Source organism: Bos javanicus, chromosome 9, assembly GCF_032452875.1.
Source record: "Bos javanicus breed banteng chromosome 9, ARS-OSU_banteng_1.0, whole genome shotgun sequence".
NCBI lineage: Eukaryota > Metazoa > Chordata > Mammalia > Artiodactyla > Bovidae > Bos > Bos javanicus.
The window spans coordinates 88,553,394-88,574,168 of record NC_083876.1 but is presented as its reverse complement, the minus strand read 5'-3'; the positions used below and the strand labels follow the sequence as shown (position 1 = coordinate 88,574,168).

Genomic DNA, 20,775 nt, shown 5'->3' with positions numbered 1-20,775 from the left:
CGTAGGGAGATTTAAATTTTGCTGGACTTCAGTTCAATATTCATCATTTTATGTCAACCTTTAAGAGAAGGAACAAGTAATTTTAAGATAAAATTTTCTAAGCATGATTTACAATTGCCAAGTCATGAAAGCACCTAAGTATCCATCAATGGATGAATGGATAAGGAAGAAAATGTGACATATTTATACCCATCTCTATCTCTAGATATACTTATAACTAGGGGGCTTCCCTGGAAGCTCAGCTGGTAAAGAATCCGCCTGCAATGCAGGAGACCCCCGTTTGACTCCTGGGTCAGGAAGGTCCTCTGGAGAAGGGATAGGCTACCTACTCCAATATTTTGGAGCTTCTCTGGTAGCTCAGATGGTAAAGAATCCTCTTGCAATGCGGGACACCTGGGTTCGATCCCTGGGTTGGGAAGATCCCTTGGAGAAGGGAACAGTTACCCACTCCAGCACTCTCGCTTGGAGAACTCCATGAACAGAGGAACCTGGCAGCCTACAATCCATGGGGTCACAAAGAGTCGACACGACTGAGCAATTTTCACTACACTGGGTTGGCCAAAAAGTTCCTTCAGGCTTTTCCTTAGATAGTACAGAAAACCAAACAAACTTTTTATATCTAAATATATCTATATCTAAAAATGGATACTACCCAACCACAGAAAAGAAGAAACTGCAACAACATAAATGGACCTTGAGGGCATTATACTAAGTGAAATAAGTCAGAGAAGAACAAACATTGTATGATCTCATATGTGGAATCTAAAACAAGCAAAAATCTCATTAAAGAGAGAGATCAGACTTACAGTTACCAGAGGCAGGGGGCAGGGGTTGTGTGGGGTGCAGGAACTGGATGAAGATAGTCAAAAAGTACAAACTTCCAGTTATAAGACAAATAAATACTGGGGCTATAATATGCAACATAATGACTATAGTTAACACTGGTATACGATATTTTGAAAAGTCCTAAAAGTTCTCATCACAAGGAAAGAAACATTCTTTTTTTTTCTTTTGTATCTGTATAAGATGATGAGTGTTAATTTAACTAAATTTATTGTGGTAATTACATCACAATATATTTAAGGCATTATGCTGTATGCCACAGTGCTGTATGTCAATCATATCAGTAAAATTGGGAAAAATATGTTCTATTATCTGTCTTACTATCACCTGTTCTGTTGCTTAACAATGCTCTCTAAACAATGCTTCTGCACAGTTTCCTCTCCCCACGTGACCCCATTAACTTTTGTGGGTCCTATGGGTTTCCCAGGTGGCCCACTGGTAAAGAAACTGCCTGCCAAAGCAGGACACGCAGGAATCATGGGTTTGATACTTGGGTCAAGAAGACCCCCTGGAGAAAGAAATAGCAACTCATTCCCGTATTATTGCCTGGGAAATCCCATGGACAGAGGAGCCTGGCAGACTACAGTCCATGGGGTCGCAGAGTGGGACACGACTTAGCGACTAAACAACAACTGTGCACTTTTATTAATACCTTCGTGGTCTCTTTCCTCCATACAGATATTAAAGCTATATTCTACAACCTACTGGCATGAAGATGAACATAACAAAATACTACACATTAAAATATTTTCTCAATTTAAAAGTTATTTTTTTCTCCCTCTCCTGATTTTAAAAGAATTTAAAACATGCTCATGGGTCCCTTAAAGGTGGTCCCAGGGGCTCTGATAGATAGGTTGATCCTGTCCTTCTAGGAAAATCAGGCAGGAGACATGACAAACTCTCCCCACTTTCCTGCTGCGGATCGCCAGCCTGTGTGTCTGTGTTGAGCACCTGTGGCCTTGCTGCACTGTCCTTTCTGATGGACTACAAACCCACTGGTTCTAACAACCTCCTCAAGCATGGTAGGACTAGTGAAGTTATCCTGTGTATTAGGGTCCTCCAGAGAAACAGAACTAGAAAAAAAAAAAATATATATATATAGATATAGATAGATATAGATATAGAGAGAGTTGTTAAGTCCCTAAGTTGTGTCTGACTCTTTGTGACCCCATGGACTGTAGCCCACCAGGTTCCTCTGCCCATGAGATTTCCCAGGCAAGGATACTGGAGTGGGTTGCCATTTCCTTCTCCAGGGGATCTTCCTGACCCAGGGATTGAACCCGCATTTCCTGCATGGGCAGGTGGACTATTTACCACTGAGTTACCAGGGAAGCCATATATAAATATATATACACATACTTGGCCCAAATGGCATGGTTTTTAAACCATGGACCAGAAATGGCCTTAAAATACTTAGCTAATTACTATCAGAAAGAAACATTTAATAATCAATGTGGACAAAACCATAATCATTGTTTTGGGCAGCTACTCCCCAAATTCTGTCAATTCTAAATAAACCCAGGGGAAGGGTGTTCCAATATATGGAAAAAGGAGAACTGGAGGGAGCCATGACCACCACTCTGCCAAGCAGCTTTCCTTTCTCTGCTCATCTGGCCCTCCTCTCCCAGTCCCTCCTGCAGCTCATCCTCCTTCATCCACTCGTTAACCTGCGACTCTCTGGACTTCATCATCAATCCTTCTTCTTCACCACATAAGACACCTTTACTGGTCTACTTCATGTTCTCCTGAGATTTCAACCATCTGCAATAATTGATGGCTCCCCAATCTGCATCTCTAGCTAGAGATTCATGATTCCAACTGCTACTGAACATCACCTACAGGTCCTGTTGGTACTCCAAAGACAATGTCATCTCCATACCACCACCATCATTGGCCCCAGTAACTTCAGCAAAGCATCCCCTCCCCCTGCTCTCCCCACCCCCATCTAGTAGAGCACCTCCCGTAACTGTTTGTTTGCCTTTCCTTCTAGATCCTTGCCTGACACCATATCTTTACTCCAGCCACACCTGCCTTCTTCCTTTTCCAAGCCTTTATTATCTCATTTATTATTTACTTAACTATACTGTGAGCTCGATAGTTAGAAAGAGCATTTTCTACTCAATATCCTAATTTGTTACAGGTACATAATTTCTTTAAAGCTTTATTTCAATCTTACAGAAAAGTTGCAAGAATAATAAAGTATATGCCACACTTAGATTCACCAACTGTGAGAACATTTCATCACATTTGATCTAGTCTTTTCTCTCTGTCCATTACAATCATGACAGCTGAGTCATTTGTGAGTAATTCGCAGACATCACAGCCTTCAACCCCTAAATACTTCAGCGTGTATTTCTAAGGACAAGGACTTTCCTTTGCATACGGCTGTGAAATTCAAGAAATTTAATAATGACACCATAGTACTCACCAGTTATCTCAATAACATTCCTTAGAGCAATTAAAAATACATTACATGTATTATCAGGTATCGTTAGTCTGTTGAATCCAGTTCTCAGCCTTTCTTTTTCTTTTATAACATCAACAATGAGATAAACTGACGTAAGGCTTCTGCCATAATGCACTGAGAACACACCATCTCTCATATAGGATCACCGATAAACGCCAAAAGTGATTAACTTGAATCTAAGGATAAGAAATCATGAGACACACCCAAACTGACGAACGTGCTACCAACTATATTCTTTTTTTAATTGAGGTATACTTGCTTTACAATATCATGTTAGTTTCTGTGTATGACAAAGTGAATCAGCCATACATATACACACATCCCCCCGAACCTTGGACCTCCCTCCCTTTCAGTTCACACAGAGAACTGAGCTGAGCTTCCTGTGTATACAGCAGGTTCCCGCTAGCTATCTATTTTACACATGGTAGTGTACTCTTTCTAAACACACTTCCCCTAGGGAAGCTGTTTCTAAAAACACTCCCTCCCAGCATCACCCCCAACTCAGCATACCTGTCATCTCCTTGGGGAGTCATCTGGGCCCACCCTATCCAAAGCAAACCCTCTACGCCAGTCAGTCTTGATCCTGTTATCCCACTTTAGTGTTAACCACACTTTGAAATTACCTTGTTTACCCATTTGTTTACTTTTGTTATCTATCTCCCCCACTAAAATGTAACTTTTATGAGAGTGGAACCTTATCTAAAACAGCATCTGTTTTAGAACTGACCCTGATTTTTTAACTGCTGAAGCAAAGAATTTGCCTATCTTTGGTGCCCTGAAACTCACCACAGGGTGACTCAATCAATGTATGATTCACCAAGCAGAGTTTTTCTGGTTCAGGTTCCTCCCACTTTCTCACTTTTGCTTACTCCAAATAGTTACAAAATTTCAACATTAAGACTTCCTTTTTGCTTCTCCACTCTACCCATTTCATTTACCCTGAAGCAGAAAAGACTTATGGGAAATGTGACAACTATAGTCGAGGGTTGACATCGTTCCCCTTTGCACTGACAATGAGATTAGATGATGATGACCTAGAAATGCTGAAAAATACATTTCAGTACAAAGCTAATGCGGAAGAGTCAGGAGGGACAGCATAAGAGTAAATTTAGTCAACAAAAAGGAAGTTATTTCAGTTACTCAGAAATAGAATTCATACATTTCCTTTTACTAGCAATATTTAAAATATTTTATTTAAGCACTATCTAACATGTAGAGATAGAAGCCACAATCAATAGCAGTGCTGTATCAATAAGAGAAAGAGTATAGGGCTGCTGGTCCACCTCAGCAATGCCTTTGAACTTCTCTGCCTTAGATCAAAGCCACCAAAGCACCAATTTCAAAGGAAAAAAATTGGAAGCGAAACAAAGAAAAAAGAAATCTTGGGAAAAGAACCTAGCATAAATAATTCCAAGTACAGCAAATGTTACTCCCTTTTTCAATTAAATTTTTAAATTGTCCTTGAACACAGAAAAAGTAAGTCTTTATAATTAGTCAACTTAATTCAAGTACAAACCAAGAAGCACTCACTATTGTTTCAAATATCCTGTACACCACATTTGGCAACTTAAAGTAAAGATTCACACCACCTTTTTGAAATACGAAGGGAAAATCAATCATGCTCTCTGCTTGGTGTTCAAAAAGTTCTTTTATTCACCTGTTATTTGAACATTTCCCCTCAGCCAGGTGGTCCAAGAATAATTAGATACGAAGAGAAACTAAGTGTTGCAGTTAAAAGTTGGATATACAAAGAATTAACTGCTTGTCACTCATTTTTTTAACTTTTTATTCTGAAGTTATTTTAGACCCAGAAAAAGGTTGCAAGATTAGAACAGAAAGATTCTGTGTACCATTTTTACCCAACTTCCCCTAATGTTAACTACCTACATATCCAAGGCATGTTAAAACAAGTAAATTAACATTGCTATAATACTATTAACTAAACATCAGATCTTATTCAAATTTCACGAGTTTTCTAATAATGTCCTTTTTCTGGTCCAGGGGTCAACCCAGACTCTCACATTGCTTTTAGTTGTCTTGTCTCCTTAGTCTCTGCCAATCGTGACCTTGACACTTTTGAAGAGTATTGGCCAATTATTTAACAGAAAATCCTTCAAGGTGGGTTTGTCTAACGTGAAAAAGCTGGCTTAAAACTCAACATTCAGAAAACTAAGATCGTGGCATCTGGTCCCATCACTTCATGGCAAATAGATGGGGAAACAGTGGAACCAGTGACAGACTTTATTTTGGGGGTGGGGGGGGGGGTCCAAAATCACTGAACATAGTGACTGCAGCCATGAAATTAAAAGGCACTTGCTGCTTTGAAGAAAAGTTATGACCAACCTACACAGCATATTAAAAAGCAGAGACATGTCTTTGCTGACAAAGATCAGGCTAGGCTAGGCTAGACTAAGCAAAGCTATGGTTTTTCCAGTAGTCATGTATGGATGTGAGAGTTGGATTATAAAGAAGGCTGAGTGCTGAAGAATTGATGCTTTTGAACTGTGGTGTTGGAGAAGACTCTTGAGAGTCCCTTGGACTGCAAGGAGATCCAACCAGTCAATCCCAAAGGAAATCAGTCCTGAATATTCATTGGAAGGACTGATGCCGAAGCTGAAATTCCAATACTTTGGCCACCTGATGCGAAGAACTGACTCAGTGGAAAAGACCCTGATGCTGGGCAAGATTGAAGACAGGAGGAGAAGGGGACAACAGAGGATGAGATGGGTGGATGGCATCACTGACTCAATGGACATGAGTTTGAGCAAGCTCCGGGGTGTGCTATTCAGTCCATGGGGTTGAAAAGAGTTGGACACAACTGAGCGACTGAACTGAACTGAACTCATGATCAGATTGTCATCAGTAATTTTTAATTGTATAAAGCTCTTTTTTATTTGAAACAAGGAAAAACATTTAATTACTTATCTAGTTTAATCTCTACCAATACACTTTCTAGGACTTTGTCCAGTTGATTGTTTCATAGTCTAAAGGTATTTATTCCCTTGAGCAAAGAAAAAAAGTCATCTGGTTAACTTCTACAGCCATATATAGCCCTAATATTTAATATCCTTTTCTTCTTCTTCTTCATGACTTAACCATTTTTGTATTTTTAGTTTTTTAATAGTTCCATTACCAAATTTTTGTCTGGTGGGTCTCTCAGATACATACAGAGGTATATTAAAACTGTTCTACTGTAGGTGAAGATTTACCTATGTCTCCTCAGAGGTTTTTGCTTCTATTTTGGATTTATATATTTTGAGGCCATTTTATTAGATGCATATACATTTAGAATTGTTGCAACTTTTTCTGATAAATAAGAATTTTTATTATTATGTGGCAGTGATATAATTTGTATCATCATTGTGAGTTTCTTTACCTCTAGTAATGCTTTTTTGCTTTAAAAGTACTGTATAATATTATCATATCCAATAAGGTTTCCTGTGCTTATTATGTATCTGGAAAATCTTTTCAAATATCTTGCTTTCAATCTTTTCATATTAAACACTTTTGTTTAAATATGTGTTTCATAAATAGCATATACCTGAATTTTTTTTAAAAAATTCAATCTGACAATTTTATTGGTTAACTGAGCATTTAATCCATTTATACTTATTGTAATTACTGATATATTCATATTTCTTTTCGTCATCCTTTTTTCTTTTACTTTGGTTTTTCTGTTTCTTTCTCTCTCACTTCTTACCTTTGTGGGAGGCTTCAGGTTATTTTCCTTTATACCTAGAATACCAAGGTTTCTGACTTAAGAAACATGAAGACATATGATTAGAGTCAGATCTTTTCTTAACTTGAGTTTGATTAAAAGGAAGAGAAAATAAAAAAAGAACAGAACAAATCAAAGAGAAAGGAGGTGGAATAAAGTGGAAATGGTTCCTACTTCATACCCATTAAGCTGACTATACGAAAAAAAAAAAGAAAAAGAGTGGGCAAAAGGAAGGAAGGAGGATGGGAGGGAAGGAAGGAGAGAATGAGGAAGTGAAAAAGGAAAGAAGGGAAAATACAAGCATGGACAAGGATGTAGAGAAATTGGAACATCTGTGCATTGCTGATAAGAATGTAAAATGGTGCAGTTACTATGGAAAACAGTAAGGCCGTTCCTCAAAAAAACTGAAAATTGGGGATTTTGGTGGTGGTCTAGTGGCTAAGACTCGCACTCCCAATGCAGAGGGCCCAGGTGCGATCCCTGGTCAGGGAACTAGATTCCAAGGCCACAACTAAGAGTTTGCATGCCACAACTAAAGATCCTGAAACGTACAACTGAGACCCAGTGCAGCCAAATAGATAAATATTTAAAAGAAAAAAAGTTATAAAAAATTGAAAATTGAAATGCTACATAATCCAGCAATTACAATTCTTATACCCAAAATAACTGAAAGCAAGATCCTGAAGATGTGTTGTGTACCCAGAGCATTATTCACAATAAAATAGTCCAAGTGTCTCTGTACAGATGAATGGATAAGCAAAACATGACATATACATGCAATGGAATATCATTCTGCCTTCAAACGGGAAGAAGTTCTAATGCACGTATTATTAATAATACAATGTGGATGAATGGATGAACGTCAAGGGTATTATGCTAAGTGAAACAAACCAGTCACAAAAGGATGAATACGGTATGATTCCACTTACGCAAGGTGCCCAGAGCAGTCAAATTCAGAAACAGAAGAAGAATGGTGGTTACCAGGAGCTGGGGAGAGGAGGGCACGGGGAGTTACTGCTGAGTGTGCACAGAATTTCAGTTCGAAAGATGAAAAGAGTTTCAGAGACAGACGGTGATGATAGTTGTACAATAAAACAACTGTCCTTAGGGCCACTGAACTGTACACTTAAATTTTGCTAAGACAGTTAATTTTATGTTATGTGTATTTTACCATAATTTTTTAAATGTTTGAAATGGTGGGGAAATAAAGAAAAACTGACTTTACTTCTTTCATAATTATACATGACCAGTTTAAGTCCTCTTTGCTTTGAAGAACTATAGCTGCTGATAGGCCGTGTTGCTATTTACCTTTGCTTCTCATAACAACTCCATCGGGCAGCTATTCTAACTAACTCTTGTTTCACCAAGAGGAAAGAAACTTGTTCAAATTCCCAACCGTGATGTATTCAGTCACTCCATTGGCAGCGTTCCATATATTGACAGTGAATCTCCAAACCACGCTATGTCATAAGCTTTATGATCCCATGTTGCAGATGAAGAAACTAAGTTCTGAGACACTGTCATTTTTTTGCTCAAAGTGTCACAGTTAAGTGGTGTAATCAGGACTGCCTGAACTCATAGCTAATACTTCCAGTCCCTGCAGTATTCTACTTCCTCAGACACTTGGTTATTATCCCCACTTAGTATTTTAATCTGTTTTTCAGTGCATAATGGTATGGCAGGAAAAGCACTAAACTTTCAAAAGAAAGGTATTTAAGTTCCTGTTCCATTATTTGCTAACTGAACAAGCTGTATCTTGTGTATAATGGGAAATTCCTGCCCTGCCTATCTGAGTTATAAGGTTGTCTCAGATAAGTATTTTGGAAGCTGAAAAAGTAATTACAGTAAATGCTAGCATTTTGCTTCTCAATAAAATTTAGGCCTTTTGGGTCAATTAAAGTCTTGGACTTGGGGGCTTCCCCAGTGGTCTTGTGGTTAAGAATCTGCCTTGCAATTCAGGGGACACCAGTTCAATCCCTAGTTCCGGAAGATCCCACATGCCACAGGCAACTAAGCCTGTGAGTCACAATTGCTGAGCTTGCTCTCCTAGAGCCCAGGAACCGCAACAAGAGGTCACCTCGATGAGAAGCCCATGCGCCAAGACTTGAAAGTAGTCTGGCTCTCCAAAACTACAGAAAGCCCGAGAACAACAATGAAGCCCCAGAGCAGCCAAAAATAATTTTTTAAAAAGTCTTGGTCTTGGTGGATATTTTCCTTTATGATAAGGTGGCAAAATTTACCCTAAAAATCTCAGTATTAATCAGTAGGATTATTCAATATGATCATTTATTTATTACTAAAACGTAATTATTTTTCCACCTTTACAGTAGAAAATGGGCAGATACCACCAATTAGGAACATCACCAATAGTGGGACAAACCGACATCATGAACCTCCTACTCTGATGAACTGAGACACATCACTTAGATAGTATTCCTACCAAAAATCTCATCATGAAGAACAATCTGATAAACCTATTTTACTGAACAAGATTCTGCAAAAATATCACTGAAGACAAAGAAAGACCGAGGAACTGTTCCAGGTTTACAGAGACTAAAGACACAGCTAAATTCAATGTGTGATCCTGAAATGAAAAAAAAAAAAAAATGCAGTAAATGGCATTATTGGGACAACTGGCAAAATAGCAGATAGTGGACGTTAGGTAATATTATAAGGATGTTAAACACACTGAATTTGATCATTGTGTTTTGGTTAGAAAATTCCCTTGTTCTTAGGAGATACACTGCTGCTACTGCTGCTAAGTCGCTTCAGTTGTGTCCGACTCTGTGCGACCCCATAGACGGCAGCCCACTAGGTTCCTCTGTCCCTGGGATTCTCCAGGCAAGAATACTAGAGTGGGTTGCCATTTCCTTCTCCAATGCAGGAAAGTGAAAAGTGAAAGTGAAGTCACTCAGTTGTGCCCCACTCGTAGCGACCCCATGGACTGCAGCCTACCAGGCTCCTCCGCCCATGGGATTTGCCAGGCAAGAGTACTGGAGTGGGGTGCCATTGCCTTCTCCATAGGAGACACACACCAGAGTATTTTTTTAGGGATGAAGGGCCATGAGGTCTGTCATTTACTTTCAATTTGTTCCCTCAAACAAATATAAGCAGTACAAAAACTCTACGTATTTATGCATGGGCTAATATTCTTAATGCACAAAGGATACAAGATAGGGACAAAATATGTAAATTTTCTAGTGGAAGAAAAACTAATTTTATTTGTACAAGATGGCACTAGTTTTCCACAAATACATCAAGAATCAAAAAAATCTAAATAGAAGGAAGGCACTATCCGGTCAGATGTAAAGGCAGCCATCAAAGCTGCTGAATGTTAGAATTCCCTACAACTTGTTGGAGAATCCAGCCCAAGTTTTGAATTAAGAGCGTGCCCCAGGGATTTTTGTGGTCAGCTGAGCTGAGTACACCTCTGGGGTCAGCAAGCAGTTCGACTGAACAGAGCTCCCCCCTCGTGGGGAACCTCTGACAAACGCTCTGCCTGGTGGGCCCCTGCGCGGGGTCCAGAAGGGGACACTTAACCCAGGCTGAGCCTGCAAGTCCGCGATGCCCAAGTACTACCTGGGAGTAGACGAGTAAATGGATCCGACAACGGAATGACCGTTTCTGAAATGATTAGCAACGAAAAGAGCAGCGACTTCCCTCAAGACTGTATGTATTATTTATTATTAACCTTACCACCTCAGGTTTTTGAAGAAACTGCTCTGAACCACGTCTCTCAGTAGCTAAGAAGTTTAAGATAAAAGCAAGAATTCTTGGCTCCAGGGGCGGGGGTTCGGGGAGGGTCTACAGGAGCCAGACACACCGCTTTGAGAATGTCACCCGAATCGATGACCAAGAGACGCGAACTGGTACAACCTCAAGTTCAGCCGCATTTCACAAACTCACGACCTGCCCCCTCACGTCCTCAAATTCGCCGGCCGCTGGCAATACCAAGTCCCTCTCCGACGCGGAGACGTTCCCACCACGATCCACCCGGACTACGGAGAGGAGAGTTCGCCGGCGAGGAGCGTCGCGCGCAGCCCGGGCCGAGCCTCCCCGGGGCTCTCCCGGGAGGGGACCGACCGCCGGCGCCGCCCCGGCGCGCGCCCGCGGGCTGCGACGGTACCTCGGGCGCGGGCGACGAGGCGCCGAAGACGGCGGGGCCAGTGGGCGGCGGGCGCCGCGGGCTGGAGGAGCTCATGGCGGCCGGGGTCCCGCGGCGCGCTCAAACCGGCAGTCGCGGGAGCCGGCGGGGCGCGCGGGCGCGTCTCCTCGGGCAACCGGTAAACACTGCGGCGGGCCAGCGGGGCCCTGGACGCTGGCGGCGCCCGCGGGACCCGGAGTCCTCGGCCGGGCTGCGAGGCGTCCGGGCCCCCGAGACGAGCCCGGGGGGCGCCGGGCAGACCCTGATCCTCCTGAAGTTGTCCCGGGGGGCGGTGCGGCGCGGCGGCCGAGCGGCCGCATCCCGCCAGGCGGAGGCTCGGCCGGGCCTGAGCGACTGGGGACGGCGGGGCCGGAGGTCGGTCCTCACCGCCGGGCTCCACCGCGGGCGCAGTTCCGGGTCTTGTCCTCGGGTCAGGGACAAGTGACAGCGAGGGGGGTCAGTGATAACCGTGGGTTGTCATGAAGGTGCATGAGCATTTATTTAGCGCCCACTGTGTGCCAGCGCTTCTGCTGCTTCCAGCGCCCAGCCGCCGCCAGCTGGGTGTGCAACCCGTGCAGTTGCACAGAAGGGCCCGAGGCTTGTTTTAACTCCACTCTTGAAATTCTTAGTGATTTTTGAACAGAGGGCCCTACATTTGCCTTTTGTACTGGGACCTGCAAATCATGTAGTCTGTCCTGGTGACCAGTTCTTTCATTTAACCTTCTCAACAACCCTGCAGGGAAATATAAATAATAGTAAGACTAGTGTTGGTAACAGCCACAGCTTCTAGTTATAAAACATTTACACGTGTTCTCTCAAGAGCTGTTCTAAGTGCTTTCCAACTATGATCTCATTAGTAAAAACAAGATTATGAAGTGGATATTAGAATAATCCATTTTTAAGCTGAGGAAACAATCACAGGGAAATGAAATAAATTGTCCAAGAGTGTATACAGCTGGTCAGTGGCGGAATGAAGATGAGACCCCAGACTTTAAAGCACAGAGAAGGGGAGTCACCTGCCTTAGGTCCCACTGTTTATAGCAGAACCTCAAACTGAAACCCACATTCATCCCACTTGAAGGCCCTTGGTAGAACTCCCTGTGTGCTCTTCTAAAATTAAATGAAATCAAAGATATGGCAACTCTTCTTGGATTCCATTCCACCATCCTACATGCATTCATTATTATCTCTGAGGACTTCTTGGCCTCAGATGATGTCTTTTGATTTTATAGTAATAATCGTCACCTGTCCAATCCAGAATGACCACAATGCTTTCACTGGAAGCAGCATTAAAAAAAAAAAAAAAAAAAATTCTTTAATGGAAACTAAAGCTGTCAGAAATCTCCTCTTAATGGAATAGTTTGTAATAAACATTCTTTTCAATTGCAGTTGTTCCTGGCAGTACAATTACTACACACGTGTCAAATTTTCAGTGAAATGACACTGCCCGAGGAAACACAAAAGCTGACACAACCTTAAGGCAACTGGAAGAGGAGCTGAGAAAGTCCCTTCTCTATTTACATCTAATTGTTGCAGAGTTCAATTTCATAAAGTCTATCTGGTCACTCTGGTCAAACTTGTAACTCTTCTTCATCACACCAGAAGATATGAATTTACACAGTCTTTAAAAATCAGTGTTGGTCACCAAGAACCAACTGTATAGCAGCACATAGAACTCTGCTCAATGTCATGTGGCAGCCTGGATGGGAGGGGGTGCTAGGGGAAGAATGGATACATGTATATATGTGGCTGAGTCCCTTGGCTGTTCACCAGAAACTACCACAACATTGTTCATCAGCTATGCCCCAATACAAAATAAATTTATTTTAAAAAATCAGTATTGGTGATGAATGTGTTAATTAGAAGGATGGGAGAAATCCTTTTACAACGTATACTTACATCAGGTCATCACTGTGCACACTTTATCTTACAGTTTTGTCAATTATATCTTGATGAAGCTGGGGGAAAATAAAGTAAAAATTTGAATCAGTGTTAAACAGATTTTTCTCCATGCGGAAAAAAATTTACTTTCATGGTAAGTGGGAGCAGAAAAGTGCCTGGCTTGACCCCCACCTGGATGCCTTCAAACTTCATGGGATGTCAAGACATGAACCAAGTGATTCTTCAAGGCAATACCTGATGATGGTCCTTTGAGAATTGAAAGAAGGACTCAAGACTGGATGTAGGTCTGAGCTGGACCCTGGAAGAGACTACAGTTTGGGACAAGCTGTTACTATGGTGATAGAAGACGCAGGCTGGCAGTGGGGGGAACTCTGGGTTTGATGATAGTTTAAGCAAGGGAGGGATGTAAAAAATATTCCTGCCCAGATTTCTCACAAAATTGCATGTGTGGGCAACATATTACAGTGTATAATGTCTTAGTACAGACTTCTGTTTTTCTTTATCATGACAACAGTGCAGGCAGCTGCCCCCAGTTTGAACTAGTCTACTTCATATAACTGCTTTTTTATAGAAAAGGGAAGTTCCTAATTAGATGCCAGGCTAGTGTATAGAAACCATTCCACTAGGGACCAAGTTTTTAGCAAGAGTTGATTTACAATGTATTAGTTTCTGGTGGACAACAAAGTGCTTCAGTTTTATATGTATACACTTTTTCAGTTTCTTTTCCATGAAGTTGATTACGTTTAGTTCCCTGTGCTATTTAGTAGGTCCTTAGTTACTTATCTATTTTGTATTCAGTTGTTTAGGTCAAGGACAATGTTAAGGCTGCAACCAAAGGGCAACTGTAGGTGGGATATGTAGGAGGATCTAGAGGGGAGTCGGGGAGGCCTACAGGAGGGGCTGTCACAGGCCAGGTGAGAGCTGAGACTGATGGGCTGGGAGTGGTGATGAGGGGTGGGGAGATTTGGAGGTGGAAGCCACTGGAATCTGAGGTTACCAGCCAGGCTGAAAGCCCAGTGAGGCCTGAAAGGCAGTGAGGAGATAAAGCAGAAGGAGGAGGAAAGAGAGTTCAGTTTAGGACATATTTAGCCTGAGGTGCTGATAGGGGTAGGCAAACAAATATTTTGCAGTTTGGGAACGGGAAGCCCTGGGCATGTCCAGCTTAAAGCAGAATTTCCACCTCATTCTTCTATCATGTTACTATCTTGAAATATGTTTAGAAACCTGGCATGCTGAGACAGACATTCAATAAACATGATATCTGAGACAAGATTGAAATGCCTCATCAGTAGCTCTGGGAAGACATTAAGATCTGTATCTCTGGCACTTGGGCTTTTATTTTGGAACTCTCTTGGGGTTTTGGAAGTTTATTTCTCTGGTTTCTTTTTATGTTTGTTTGCTTGTTTGTCTTGCAAATATACAAGCTTCTCATAGGAAAAATCTATAATAAGATGACTTTGGGGACTTTCAATGTGTTTAGAAACCTGTCCAGAAAACACTCCTATAACATTTTATTTGTCTAAAGATTTTTTTTCAAAGGATATGTTTGATTTAAATATTTTCCTCAACGGCTGAATGAAATGTTGCCAAATGCTGCAAACTGCTTTAGATATCCAATACAAGATAGATGCCTTGGTGAAAGACAGACCACCAAAATCTAATACGTTTATCCTTCAAGTGACCACATTTAAAGGTTTTTTCAACCATTCTCGGTCCTTTCTTAGACTTGTTTCAGTTGTTTTGCTGATTTCTATTTTATCTCTCTAATAATTAGTCCTTTTAAAAATTAATTTTTATTGGAGTATAATTGCTTTACAATGTGTTAATTTCTACTATACAGCAAAGTGAATCAGCTATATGTATACATATAATTAGTCCTTCTTTAGGAATGTTTATCATTTTACTAATTCATCCTGAAGCAAATCCCTGTCCCTTATTTGTTCTAGTCTGAAAACACTCTCTCACTGTCACTTCCAAAGATCTTTACAAAGTTTCATACCATTTATTTTTAAAGTCTGTTTTCTTTTCCTAATACTTAAAACTGTTTCCAACATATTTTTTACCTAAAATAAATGTGATCCATTTTATAACTTTATGATAGGCTAAGCTTAGAAACTACTGAGAGCTCACTTTATAAAAAACAACCAATTCAAGGACCTTTGGTTTCAGCATTAAAACCAATGACAGACTGCTCTTTTTAATAAAAAAGTAAAATCCTTATTCAAAACTTAAAGTGATTTAAAAAATATTTTAGCCAGGTAAAAAGAAGGTTCTGGAAAACACCAATGATAAATATATATTTTCCAGACTCACGTGATTTTCATTTGACGTTAAATTCAACATATTTTATTGATAATTCAATTTTAATCTGTAGTTTTTCAACTAATCAAAAAGATTCACTGTACATAATGCCATCCTCCAAGGCCTTACTGAAGCAATTTTTCAGTTGTAAAGTTGCAAGTTTAAAAGAGTTTAATATTTCAGGAAAAATTTGGAGGGATTAATCAGGCGATCAATGTTAATATTTTTCTACCCCAAGGGGAGAATGAACTTACTGGCAGATCGTCAGAAGAACCATCTCATCATGCGTCTCTTTATAGGAAAAGTGTCAACCAGTCAGAAGGATTTATGAAGTCTGAGATGAAGCAAGAGCCTAAGGCCCTCTTTTGCTCTCTCCTCCACATTCCCTTTGCAGCTATGGGTCTTTTCGTAAGGTCTTTCACCTTTGGCGTTAGTGTTTCAGAAAGAGTTAGGAGTCAGGATTCTTAAGAAAGTGGTTTACTTAGGAGGGCTCCTAGGACAAGGAGGCAAAGAAAACAGGATAGAAGAGAACAAGCTACTCAAGCACGTAGCTGAGCCTGGAAACTAACTTCCCACTTTGATGCCAGGGGACTGGCTCTTTGTACCTGTTACCTCCTCCCCCTGCCCTATCCCCAGATCCAGTCTCAAGTCAGCTATCCATTAGCAGGAGGTCAAGTCTCCAGCAAAATGGACAGGATTTCACAGCTGACAAAGCAACTGTTGGGGGGAAAGGGAGATCTCAGCTAAGAAAAGGGGTTCCAGAAAGGATCACATCTTCAACTGCACAATGCAGTTTTAGATATAACTCTTCAGTCTTTCTCCTTTCTCCTTTCTTGTTATCGATTGTCTTAGACTGGGTTTTAAGGAGCTTTTATTCTGGGGGGGGGGGTGGTGTTTTTTTTAATCTGGGCTTTTATACCAACCAGTCTGCTTCTAATCCATTTTCAAGCCAACACAAGAAATACTTTTTTTTTTTTTTTAACTGCAATCTGATGATTCCCTTGTTGTAAAACTTCAAGGAAATCCCACTGTTTACAGGACTCGAGGAAGAGTTCTTAACGTCCACCCAGTTCCCTTCGGTTTTTCATATTTAAATGTTTGATTTCTTTTTTTTTTATACTTTTTTTTTATACTTTTCATAGGTTTATTATTTTTCCTCCTCAAATCAACTTCTCTGGGTATTATTGTCCTCTTGTTACAGGTGTAGAAACTAAAGCTCAGAGACAGAGCTTGCTCACAACATAAATGTCAGTACAGAGCCTCCCTGGGGCTCAGTGGGAAAGAATCCACCTGCCAATGCAGGAGACATTGGTTCAATTCCTGAACCTACTACATGTGGTGGGCAGCAAAGCGTGTGCCCCACAGCTGTTGAGCCTGTGCTCTAGAATCCAGGAGCTGCAACTCCTGAGCCCACTTGCCCTAGAGCCTGTGCTCTGCAACAAGAGAAGCCACTGCAATCAGAAGCCAAAGCCCCGCAACTAGAGAGCAGCTCCTGCTTGCCGTAATTAGAGAAAAGCCCACAGGCAGCAACCAAGACCCAGCACAGCCAAATAAATAAATAAAAATTTTAAAATAAATGAATAAAATCGGCTTAAAAAATAATTGGCAGTACAGGTGTTTCAAGTGAGGTCTCTCTGTCTCCAAGTTTGCTACTCTTTGTAATAGATATTATCTAACAGCCAGCATTTCTCAAAAGTTGAACTCATCCACTCTGTCCACTGTGTTTCTCCTGTGCAACCTACCTACAGTTAAGGCTGCTGTATATGGTTGATCAGGCTGTACACTGCTCAAGGGCAACACATTTTAAGGGGTACTCTTCGAAGCAGAGACATTTATGCTATTTGGAAAGATCTTTGTATTTTTATCACACTTTAAAATTTTTTGAAGATGGGTGTTTTGTACATTTATTATGAGAGTTATTTCAACTGATAGAAGTAAAATGTCCTTTTAAAGGGTTAGATATGTACTAGCTACTTTGATCTATGAAGGAGAACTTTGATAAGTGAATAATACCTAAAACAGCTTGGGTTTCTAAATAAGAAGCTTGTTTTCTGACACACTGATCAGCTGTATATTTAAGTTTTACAAATACAGTCAGTCCTATTTGTAGATTCCATATCTGCAAATTCACCTATATACTGAAATTTATTCACAACCCAAAAATCAATACACATGGAGCTTTCTCAGTCATTGACAGACATGCACAGAGTGGTGAAATATTTGAATTAATGGTAAGGCTATGCTCTGTCTTCTTGTTTCAGCCCTCAGACTGTAAATAAGTGTTATTTTTGTGATCTATTTAGTTCCAGTTTTTTTTTGTTGTTGCATTTTTGTGCTTTGTGTACGTGTATATGTGTGACTTTGCTATTTTAAATGGCTTCCAGACATAGTGCTGAAGTGCTTTTTAGTGTTCTTAAGCCGATAAGGCTGTGACGTGCCTCACAGAGAAAACAGCATTTTAGATAAGCTTCATTTAGACATGAACTACAGAGTTACCCAAAGCTGTTGGCCATGAGTTCAATGTAATGATTCAACAATATATATTAAAGTGTCTCTAAGCAGAAATGCATGCAAAACAAGGTCATATATTGATCAGTTAATGAAAATGCTGTGACGAAATACTCATGGAAACCTAAGCCTATATTTTCCCTGGGAGCAGTGGATCAGTATTTGCTAATTCAATGTTTAAAATGACTTTATAGAATATAACTACTGTGAAAAACAAACTGAATTCCACTGAATTGATCACTGATTAAATTTGACACTCACACTGCAGTTTATATCATCTGCTGTTTGTTTTTGAATGGTATCTTGTAGTTTTTGATTAAAATCTACATTTTCATTATGACAACTGTCATTAAATAATTTATATTTAATAATGCAATAATTAAATAGGATAAGTCAAATGTACTTTCTGCCAATTCAGTTACATGACCATGTAATATGAATTTTTTAATAATATATTCTTGTTAAAAAATTATTCATCTGAAGTAAAAATAGATTTTCCATAATACTCTATAGGTATAAAGTTTTCAAAATTTATCACACATGATGACATGATGAAAAAAAAAACCTGTGAATCCTTGTTATTTTTTTCTCTCATATATTTTTTAGTCTACTTATATTTTAAACTCTTTGGGGATGAAAAAGTGAAACAAAGAATAAAAATGAGTTCAAATATTTGCAGCACTTATCACGTCTTCTAAAAAGCAGGCCAAATGTTGCTTCAAAAAATGATAACTTTTAAGTGCATTTGTTCTGCGTTTATTTGGTATGATTTTAAAAATAAAATGGGTGTTACCAATAAAATAATGCAGGGATAAAAATTTACTGTGCATGAAAGCATCAAAGAGATTATGAAATTCTTTGAAGCAAAAGCAATGGTGTTTATGAAAATATTTCTGGTAGTTACACAGCAATGTAATCTCTAAAAGAGAGATTTATGATGCTGAAAGAGTATCGCTGCTGTAATCACTTCAGTTAGATATATTGCTTTTAAAATTTGTTAGATATAGTGCTAAAAAATTTTTTAATCTACATACAGCTGGCAGATTTTTCTCAGATAAAAACAGCCCTCCTTCTTGGTAGCTGGAAGTAGCAGACTGATTACCCAGTGAAGCTCTGTAGGGTCAAGCATTTTTCTTGCTTTAACGAAATTGGCAATCAGTAGATACATCTTTGATTGAAATCAGATTATAAATGAGATCTAGTTCTTTTCATATATACGGGGAAGAAAGCACCAGTAAAGTATAAACTTGTGTGAGAAATCTTGTCCTTTTTTTAAAAAGTACCAAAAGTCCTTGAATTTATCTCTGGCCTTGGAGGCTTTCAAACAGGGGTGAATGGACAGACCCTGGAATAAATCTGCCTAGGATAAAATTCTGGCTCTGCCACTTCGAGCTTTGTTTTGAACTTGGGCAAATTCCTCTACCTCCTTGGGCTTACTTCCTCATCTGTATTATAGGGGTAATAATAAGTTCTTAATCCATGGAGTTGTTGCAAGGATTACATAAGTTAATACATGGTTAGATAACATGACCGATTCAATGGACATGAATTTGAGCAAACTCTGGGAGATAGTGATGGACAGGGAAGCCTGGTGTGCTGCAGTCCACGGGGTTGCAAAGAGTCCAACATGACTTAGCGAATGAACAACAAAGTACCTAGTATAGAACCTGGGACAAAGTACAAAATAACTGTTAGCTCTTAGCATTATTTTTCTAAAATACAGATAAGAACATTCCCCCACAAGCCACTGCAAAAAAGGACTGGAAAAGCAAAGGGTTTACACTTCCGCTAAATTACTCAGAACTTTGGAAGACCATAGGCTTAATTTTTTTTCCCACTACTCAGCATATAAGAATATATTCTTAAAGCATTTTCATTTCTTTTGGAAAATATGAATTTTAGAAAGGGGTTGTAGGTAGAAACAACAGAGGCACCTCATTTCTAAGAACTTAGAAATCAATTGACCTCAAGATATGGAAGCAATCAAAATGTCCATCAACAGATGAATGGATAAAGAAGATGTCATATATATAAAGTTTATATATGCTGCTGCTGCTGCTAAGTTGCTTCAGTCGTGTCTGACTCTGTGCAACCCCATAGACAGCAGCCCACCAGAGTCCCTGGGACTCTCCAGGCAAGAACACTGGAGTGGGTTGCCATTTCCTTCTCCAATGCATGAAAGTGAAAAGTGAAAGTGAAGTCGCTCAGTCGTGTTCGACTCTTAGCGACCCTGTGGACTGCAGCCTTCCAGGCTCCTCCATCCATGGGATTTTCCAGCAAGAGTACTGGAGTGGGGTGCCATTGCCTTCTCCAAGTTTATATATATGTGTGCATATAAATATATACAAATTTTGTATGTTTATATATATTTATTTATACAATGGAATACTACTCAATCATAAAAAAAAGACTGAAATTTTGCCATTTGTGGCAACATGGATGAACTTGGGGGCCATGATGCTACGTGAAATAAGTCAGAAAAAGACAAATACTATGTAATATCATTTATATGTGGAATCTAAAAAACACAACAAACTAGTGAATATAACAAAAAAAGAGGTAGACTCACAGATATAGGAAACAAATTAGTGGTTCCCAGTGGGGAGAGGGAAGTGGGAAGGGACAAAAGAAGGGTAGGAGATTAAGAGGCACAAGTTATTAGGTATAAAATAGGCTGCAAGGTTATAATTGTTCAACACAGGGAATTTAGCCAGACTTCAAGTGGACTGAAAGGTGAAGTGAAAGTGTTAGTCACTCCGTTGTATGCGACTCTTTGCGACCCCATCGACTGTCCCAGCCGGCCAGACTCCTCTGTCCATAGAATTCTCCAGGCGAGAATACTAGAACGGGTTACCATTTCCCATTCCAGAAAATCTTCCCAACCCAGGGATT

General features: G+C 40.0%; 2 protein-coding genes across 4 annotated transcripts in view; one reads left to right on the top strand and one right to left on the bottom strand.

Annotated features, from left to right (window-relative positions):
* The window catches only part of CCDC170 (coiled-coil domain containing 170), a 94,890-nt gene extending 83,562 nt beyond the window's left edge, over positions 1-11,328 (bottom strand). For all 3 annotated transcript variants that reach the window (XM_061428326.1, XM_061428327.1, XM_061428328.1), the window contains exon 1: positions 11,155-11,328. In XM_061428326.1, coding sequence (XP_061284310.1) covers positions 11,155-11,229 — 75 coding nt within the window. In that variant the 5' untranslated portion in view covers positions 11,230-11,328. The remainder of the gene's footprint in view (positions 1-11,154) is intronic.
* Positions 11,228-13,009, top strand: LOC133254376 (putative transmembrane protein INAFM2). Its single transcript, XM_061428650.1, has 3 exons — positions 11,228-11,233; positions 11,266-11,547; positions 12,562-13,009. The coding sequence occupies exons 1-3, from the start codon at positions 11,228-11,230 to the stop codon at positions 12,649-12,651; spliced, it is 378 nt and encodes a 125-aa protein (XP_061284634.1). The 3' UTR covers positions 12,652-13,009.
* Positions 13,010-20,775: the final 7,766 nt, after the last annotated feature.

What these genes read in the sequence shown, in the direction of transcription:
- LOC133254376 (XM_061428650.1), top strand. An exon ending in TGGGGACGGCGGGGCCGGAG is followed by an intron (nt 11,548 to 12,561) that starts GTCGGTCCTCAC and finishes TTTCAATTGCAG; the next exon opens with TTGTTCCTGGCAGTACAATT.